Source organism: Crocodylus porosus, unplaced genomic scaffold (assembly GCF_001723895.1).
Source record: "Crocodylus porosus isolate Cpor-Errol unplaced genomic scaffold, CroPor_comp1, whole genome shotgun sequence".
Taxonomy (NCBI): domain Eukaryota; kingdom Metazoa; phylum Chordata; order Crocodylia; family Crocodylidae; genus Crocodylus; species Crocodylus porosus.
In genome coordinates this window covers 23,361,729-23,370,045 of record NW_017728910.1, presented here as the reverse complement: position 1 = coordinate 23,370,045, position 8,317 = coordinate 23,361,729, and the positions used below count along the sequence as shown (strand labels likewise).

The following is an 8,317-nucleotide window of genomic DNA, read 5'->3' as shown; positions in this document are numbered from 1 at the left end:
TCCTGCTTGTTGCCCAGGCTCCTGGCATTAGTGTACAGGCAGGCAAGTGTCCCCTTGGGGGCTCGTGCCTTGCCCACAGATTGTGCCAGGGCTGGGGCAGGGGTGGGCTCCCTTAAGTGCCGGTGCGCTGCTGTGTTGCCCTCCCAGCAGATTGCAGGCGACTGAAACCCGCCATGAGAACCAGGCCTCGTGGCTGGGAAACTTCTGCTAGCTGGTGGAAGAAACCCTCATCCACCACTTCCTCCTGGACCGGTGGTCTATAGCACATCCCCACCGCAGTGTCACCCCTGTTGCCCGCCCCTCCGACCTTAACCCAGCCCCGTCTCCAGCTTCATGCTGGAGCTCTGAGCAATCATACGGCTCTTTTGCACACAGAGCAAGTCCTCCTCCTCCTCTTCTCCCTGCCTGTCCTTCCCGAACAGTTTGCACCCATCCATGACGGTGCTCCAGTCACGCGGGCTCCCACCAAGTCTCTGCTATTCCCACCACCTCGTCGCTCCATGACTGGGCAAGGACTTCCACATCTTCCTGCTCCGTGCTCCACGTGCATGCACCCCAGTTGACTGCCCCGATGAGAGCGCCTCCCCTGTTGCCCCCTCCTGCTCACTCTTCCGCCAGGTCTCCTGCTTCCCCGGAGGGTGGCCACGAGGCGGGTGGAGACGGACTTTCTCATCACGCTCCACTCTGGCAAGGCGGATGCCACTGCTCTCGTGGACAAAGCAGCACGCACGCGGGGAGCCGAGGCAGCCTTTCAGCATGGTTTCACCGCCTCCTGACAAGACCGCACAGCCCGAAGGCAGAAGGAAGTCCAGGCGCCCCCAAAGAAGCTACGCCTGCAATCACAGGAGGGGGAGGGCTACTGCTTCTGCCCCCGGGAACCCAGGCCAGGCACCTCTTACTTCTTACCCACGATCCACAAAACCTGGCGGCTCAGGATGCCCCGCTGCCTCTGGCTGTGGCCCCATCACGCCTGGCTCTGCGACTCCTCCGTGGCGCTGGAGCCACCAGTTATTTGAAAGACACCTCAGCTTTCATAGGGAGACCGGACGAGCTTCCAGCAAACACCTCGTTGGCCACCACGGATGCCCCGGCTCCGTACACGAACATCCCCCCACAGGGATGGATTACAAGCCACGAAGCCCCTGATCCCTGGCAAGAAAACATCTGCTTGCATGACGCGCTCCCGCGTTGTCCGCACACAGCTGTTTCACGTCCGCGGACTCCCCATCCCAAGAAACGCACGACGCCCCCGTAAGCACACGTCTGCCCACCAACACCCCAGCATAGTTATGGCAGACCTTGAAGCTCACCTCCTCTGCGGCCGCTCTCTCGTGCCCTGGTATACCACAGCTACGCCAGCGGCATCCTCGTAACGTGGACACGGGGAAGGGAAACTTTGGAGACATTCCCCCAGGACTTTACCAACTTCCGCCCACCCCAAACTAAGTGTGGCACACTCCCCGCAGCCAGTTCATTTCCTAGACACCACAGTGAAGGTTTGCAGTGGCTACATTGCTACCACATTGTATCGGAAACCAATGGCCCAACAGTTACCTTCAGGCCACCAGTTTCCCCCCTAAGCCCGCCGCTAGATCCATCGTCTCCTGCAGTCCTTTTCAACCTTTTTTCATTTGCAGACACCTCTGGAAACGTCGAATGGAGGCGCAGACTCCTTTGAACTGTAAGTGTGGGTATTCACATACTTCTGATCGATCAGTCATCTTTAGCATAGTCTGTGGACCCCGAGGGGTCTCTGGAGCACAAATTGAAACCCACTGTCATCTGCCCTGATCCCACCAACAGGGATGAACACCTTAAGGACCTGGAGCAGGGGTTCCTGCAGTGACAACACAACCCCAAACCTGCAGCCACTCCAATCAACAAAGCCAGGCTTGGACCTTGCTCCAGCCTGCTCCACCACCCACCCCATGACAAAAGCAACCGAGTCCCTCTGGTTGTCACCTGCAAACCTTGGCATGAACACCGAAGACACATCTCTAATTGCCTCCCACCCCTCCTGGAAGCCACGGCTTACAGGCAGCCCCCAACCTCAAACGGCGTCGCTCAAGCACCAGACTACCCAACTCCCTGCCTCACCAGAGCGCCAGACCGAGCAATGGACTCAGGCGCCTTCTGTGCCCCGGTATCAAGGCAGATCGCACCATCACTGGACCGAATAGCAAGGAGTACAGCATCCAGGGCTCCTCCACCTGCAACTCTCCCAATGTCACCCATGCCATGACCTGCTCTACACCAGGCAGCCTCCCTGGACACTTCATCGCTGACATCAGGCAGTAAATTTTTGACAATTAGTTTCTCATCGCGCTCTACTCTGGCAAGGCGGATGCCACTGTTCTCGTGGACAAAGCAGCACGCACGCGGGGAGCCGAGGCAGCCCTTCAGCATGGTTTCACCGCCTCCTGACAAGACCGCACAGCCCGAAGGCGGAAGGAAGTGCAGGCGCCCCCAAAGAAGCTACGCCTGCAATCACAGGAGGGGGAGGGCTACTGCTTCTGCCCCCGGGAACCCAGGCCAGGCACCTCCTACTTCTTACCCACGATCCACAAAACCTGGCGGCTCAGGATGCCCCAATGTCACCCATGCCATGACCTGCTCTACACCGGGCAGCCTCCCTTGACACTTTATCGCTGACATCAGGCAGTAAATTTCTGACAATTATTTTGAATGGGAAACTGCGGAACAAGAAATCCCCCTGCAGACAGGACTGCATTGAGCATGGCTTACAAAGAGACAATCCCATCATATCACCTAGATTAGCTTTTGCTCCTAGGGATGCTTTGCTTGTGGGCCCCCAGCCCTGCCTTCCTGCCTACTGTACTCTAGTCACTCGCCCTGCTTCACGCTCTGCTCTACGCTGTCCTTTCGCAGCACGTGATGACGTGAACTCGGGCTCATGGAAGCCTGTGCTCTATACATGCATCATGTGTGGTTAGCCTACAAAGGTGCATCTCTACCCTGCCCTCCTTTCACTATAGCTGCAGAGGATAAGACTCGGAGCAATAGCCTCAAGCTGCAGCGGGGGAAATTTAATCCTGGGATTAGGCCGGGGTGGGCAAAATGCAGCCCGCCAGGCCATTCTATCTGGCCCTTAAAAAATTTAGAAAATTAATATTTATCTGCCCTGGGCTGCCTACCATGCGGCCCTTGATGGCTTGCCAAAACTCAGTAAGTGGCCCTCTGCCCAAAACAACTGCCAGCCCCTGGATAAGGCAGAACTATTGCACCCCGAGGGTGGTCAGGCATCGACCCCCCTGTGGTCAACGCCTGATGCCCACAGTCAATGCTTGATGCTCTGACCACTAGACCACTCTGAGGGTGGGCAAGTCTCCAGTACAGGCTGGAGACCAACTGGTTAAGCAACAGCTCTGCAGAAAAGGACCTGGGAGGACAGCGGACAAGAAGCTGAACAGGAGCCAGCAGTGCGCCCGTGGTACCAAGAAGGCTGACGGCATCCTGGGCTGCACTGGGAGGAGCGTTGCCGGCAGATGGAGGGCAGTGATTCCTCCCCTCTATTCTGACCTGGGGAGGCCACACCTGGAGTCCTGTGTCCAGTTGTGGGCCCCCACTACAGAAAAGATGCGGACACATTGGAGAGAGTCCAGAGGAAGGCAATGAAAATGGTTTGGGGCCTGGGGAATATGACTAGTGAGGAGAGGCTGAGGGAACTGGGCTGATTTAGTCTGCAGAAGAGAAGACCGAGGGGGATTTGACAGCAGCCTTCACCTCCCTGCAGGGGGGCTGCAAGGAGGCTGGAGCTGGGCTGGTCTCAGTGGGGGCAGACGACAGGACAAGGAGCAATGGGCTCAAGCTGCAGCAAGGGAAGTTGAGGTTCGATATCAGGAAAAATTCTCTCACTAGGAGGGTAGCAAAGCACTGGAACAGGTTACCCAGAGAGGTGGTGGACTCTCCATCCTTGGAGGTGTTTAAGACCCACGTAGACAAAGCCTTGGTTAGGATGATGTAGCTGGGGCTGGTCCTGCTTGGAGCAGGGGGTTGGACTAGATGCGACCTCCTAAGGTCCCTTTCAACCCTCATTTTCTAGGATTGGGACACAGCAAGGCTGTGACGTCTCCATCCTTGGATGTTTTCAAGTGCGGGTTGGACAGGCACTGGGCTGGGATGAGTTAGTCAGGGCTAAGTCTGCCTCGAGCAAGAGCCTGGACTTGGTGCGAGCTCCTGACGGCCCTGCCTGCCTGACTCTTCTGCGCGCCGACAGTCGAAAGGCCGCGGGACAGGAGGCAGCTGGGGGCCAGGATGCAGCGTTTCAAGGTGGCTTTAATTCCTGGCTCCCTGCACACAGGCTCTGTGTGGGAAAACCTGGGGGCAGGCCCACTGACAACAGCAACACAGCAGTCTACGAGGGCTCGGGCACCCTCAGCCTGGCACGTGTCGTTCTCAGCCCAGCTCCAGATGCCCAGGGAGTAATGCCCAGGCACCTGCTGCAGTCCCGGTGCCCAAGCCAGGGGAGAGATTGCCCCAGCACCGAGCAGGGACGGGAGCAGACAGAGCCAGCGGGCCTAGCCGTCCCTGCCGGAGAGGCTGGGCCTGGGCAGGGCAGCTTGTGCGGTCCTGGGGAATTCAGCAGGCGCCTGCGAACTCTGGGATGCAGGGCACTGGCGGCGGGGCGGGGGAGGCCAAGCTCCGATCAGACACCCCAGCCGCGCCATGGGAGGGCACCAGAGATGCGTAGGAAGGGAGGAGGCCATGCTGGTTGCCCAGCAGTGCTGTGTACCCAAGGAGCGGAAGGAGAGGGAGGAGGACAGCCCCAGGCCAGTAGTGTTGCAGTCAGCACTGAGTCAGTGCAGCTAAGGCCGGCGCCAACACTCACCGGAGGAATTTGAGAGGTGACCGAGAGCTGGAGCAGCCTGTCCTCAGACAGCCTCAGACCGAGAGGGCAGGAGGGGAGGCAGGGAGAACTGTTTGCACAGCTGGGAGATGCAAATGCAGAGTGTGGACACTGGTGTGTGCGCGTTCAGGGGCGAGGGGATGTGCAAGCTGCCCGCTTGCCCTCCGCTAGGTGGAAGCACAGCTGTCCGCTGGGGCATCAGACCTGGTGGGCTGAGGACATTCAGTCCTGGTGCCAGCAAGGAGCTCCCACTCCCACCGCCGAGCCCAGCACACAGGACGCCCGGCTCCTGAGCTAGCCCATGCAGACGCCTGTCCGACCTCCGCTTGAGCCCCCCGGCTGGAGACCCATGGCTGGCTGGGGCCACCCGCTCCAGCATGGCGCTCCTGCTCCGACACATCAACGCGCTTCCTGTGGTTGAATAGAAATCCGTGCACAGCGGCTAACCCCCGGCCTCGCAACCGGGGGATCAGCAGGTACTGGGGGAGTCCCTGTTCCCCCGTGCGCTGCCAGGAGTGACCAGGAATAACGGTCACAAGCTGGCGGAGGGTAGGTTTAGATTAGATATTAGGAGGCGCTACTCCACAGTCAGGGCGGCTAGGGCCTGGAACCGGCTTCCAGGGGAAGTGGTGCAGGCTCCTAGCCTGGGGATTTTTAAAAGGAAGTTAGATGAGCACCTTGCCGGGGTCATCTGACCCCGGTGCTCTTTCCTGCCAAGGCAGGGGGTCGGACTAGATGATCTACCTAGGTCCCTTCCGACTCTAGCTACTATGAAACTATGAAACCTGCCCCGAGCGCTGGCCGCTCTCCTTCACCTTCGCGGCAGCCTTTCAAATACGACCCCGGAATCCTTCCTCCCAGCTCAGCCTGCCGAGGGCTCCCAGGCTTCCCCAGCCACCGCTGAGTGTCGGCCCTTCAGCCCCTCCGACACTCGCCTCTGGGGCACGGGCAGCTTCTCTCCGTCCCGGCTGCAAGTGGCCACCCGCCGAGGTGGGATCGCCTGCACGGGGGCAGCACGGCTGAGGCCAGCGGAGCCAACGCCCCAGCGCAGAACAGCCTCGCCCGAGGCGACCGGGCAGGCCAGCCCAGCCTCTGTCGTGCACGTAGCTAGGCCGGCGCCTGTTCCTCGGAGCTCAGCACCGTCGCAGGAGGAAGTTGGACCTGCGGCAGGAAACGCGGCCCCAAAGGGGAACTACGGAGGTGCAGCACCTAGAAGAGGCAGCCTGCCGGTGCCTGCCAGGACCGGGTGCAGCAGGGCCCGGGACACTGGCGCCTTTGTGCCGCGGCCTGCGCTACACGGGGCTTGCTGAATTCACCAGGCAGCAACACGTGGGGCCAACCAGCTGCCCGGGGGCAACGCCCGGCCGCTGCTCCCCTCCTCCCCAACACCGCGCGGCACAGTGCCGCGGCCTCCGGCATCACGAGGCACTTTTGGGGACCAGGCGCCCAGCTGTAGACGTCGGGGACCGGCAGTCGAGGGAGGCCGCTGGGAGCCTCAGAGAATCCAGCGCTCGGGGCCTGGCCACCTCCCGGAGATGCCAGCCCAGAGGCAGCAGCGTGGAAGATGCCCCTGGCCGGTTCAGGCCCCGAGCCCAGATGCACAGGCACGGCCCCTCCCAGCGCCCCTCCAGCCCCGCCACCGGCAGCTTCCCACCAGCTCCAGGACCCCCGGGCCAGCTGCACTGGCAACTAAGAGCAACAGCTTGGAGCGTCCTCACTCAGCCCCACCGGGAGGAATGCAAGGGGCCCCCCAGAGCAGAGCAGAGCACCGCACCGCACCGCACCGCGCAGCCAGCGCCGGGCCCGGCTACAGCTGCCCTCGACAGCCCTCCGGGCTGCTTAGCCAGGGGGATCGCGGCACAGGAAATTAGTCGTGGCCTGCCCAGGACTTCCTACACAATCCAGACTTAAACAAGGGCAGAGACCAGGGTCAAAAGGAACCTCATGGCTTCAGAAGAAGAGAGAGATGCTCAACCACAAGAAAGCCCAGAGAATTCCCCCGGCACATCGGATAAGGCGACGGTGCTGGGAGCTGCTGGGCTGCATGCTAGGGCTCCCCCTCCTGCAAACCCTCCAGCATCACCCAGGCCAAGGTGCACAGGAGGGAGAGGTGGCCAGGCAGGCCCTGACGGCACAAGGCCCAGGGCAGGCCAGGCTGGGGGTAGACGAGTCTCCAAACAGCATGCCTGTGCACATGACCCCGCAGGGTCGCAATCCTGCTGCGCCTGCGTGTGCCACAGCCGCTCAGAGCCCACCAGCAGCAGGCACCCTGCAGGGCGAGCTCTGCCCCGGCATCCCCAGGGAGCCCCAGCACCCTCCAGCGCCCCGGCAGAACGGGGGCCAGGTCCGCACCTCCATCCTACACGCGAGAGCGTGCAGGGCTCAGGCCCCATCACAGCTCCGTGGCAGGACAGGGCTGCAGCCGGGAGCTTGGCACAGAGGAACCGAATCCAGATGGCCCCCCCCAGAGCAGGGGGCCCGCGCGCCCCCCAGCTGGCCTGGCTCCGAGACAGCCGGGGGAGGTGTGCATGGAGACACTGCGGGTTAAACTTTAAAGCAGCTCAGAGCCGGGCTCTCAGCAAGGAGTCAGCGCGCGCCCCCGCTTCTCGGCAGCCAGAAAGTGAAAGAGAGCAGCAGTTTTACTTCCACATTTCCCTGCCAGCTCCCTCTGCCCGGAATCGGCCCTCCACCTGCCTAGGAGACACGCCAGGCCTGCGCCTCCTTTTCCTTCTCCCCGGGGCTCGGAGGGCAGCGTTCACGTGGCGACCATCTCCAGAGCAAGGCGATACCCTCCAAGGCAGCCCCGGCTTGGCAAACCCGGGCGCCGCGGCGTCCTGCCCCGCGCTCGCGTCCAGCGGGAGCGAAACGTTAGTCAGACCACTCGGCGCTCAAAGACCGCGCGGGGAGCTCGGCCCTGCCCCCACAGCGCGGTCCTTGCAGGAACTCCCGGCACAAACAGGCCCCGGGAACAAGCAGCTCACGTGGGGACAGGGCCCCAGGCCTGGGGCTGGGCAGGATGTGCGGCTCGCACAGGAGCGCCGAATGCACGCAGCTGGCGCGCGGGGGGGCCGGGGAGCGAGAGCAGGCAGAGGGAAACCGTGGGGGGCACCTGAGCGGGGGGAGGGCTGGGATGCCGGGGCAGCAGGGGGCACCGGGTCTTGGAGCATCCCTGCGGGGCTGGGCTGTCCCGCTGAGCCTGCTGGGCCAGTGGGGACTTACCGGGCACCATGGCCCCGGCACTCGCCGACGGGAGGGGGCACAGCGATGCCTGGGGGCTGGCTGCAGACAGGGCTGGCGGGGGTGTTCACGGGGAGAGACAATGGGGGCAGAGGGTGAGGCTGGGGGCACGAGTGGCGCCAGTCTCCCAGTCTGGGCAGCGCCGGGGTCCTGGGCTCAGGTGGCTGCGGAGATGAAGTGGGAGCCACGGGGGGCACGGAGCTGAACTGGGGG

The 8,317-nt window shown here is 62.3% G+C and overlaps 1 protein-coding gene across 1 annotated transcript in view; it reads right to left on the bottom strand.

Moving 5' to 3' along the window:
* The window catches only part of SLC12A9 (solute carrier family 12 member 9), a 37,515-nt gene extending 29,419 nt beyond the window's left edge, over nt 1-8,096 (bottom strand). Inside the window, exons 1-2 of the mRNA XM_019532529.1 lie at nt 8,087-8,096; nt 5,803-6,028 (exon numbers count right to left, since the gene is read on the bottom strand). Coding sequence (XP_019388074.1) covers nt 5,803-6,028; nt 8,087-8,096 — 236 coding nt within the window. The remainder of the gene's footprint in view (nt 1-5,802; nt 6,029-8,086) is intronic.
* Nucleotides 8,097-8,317: the final 221 nt, after the last annotated feature.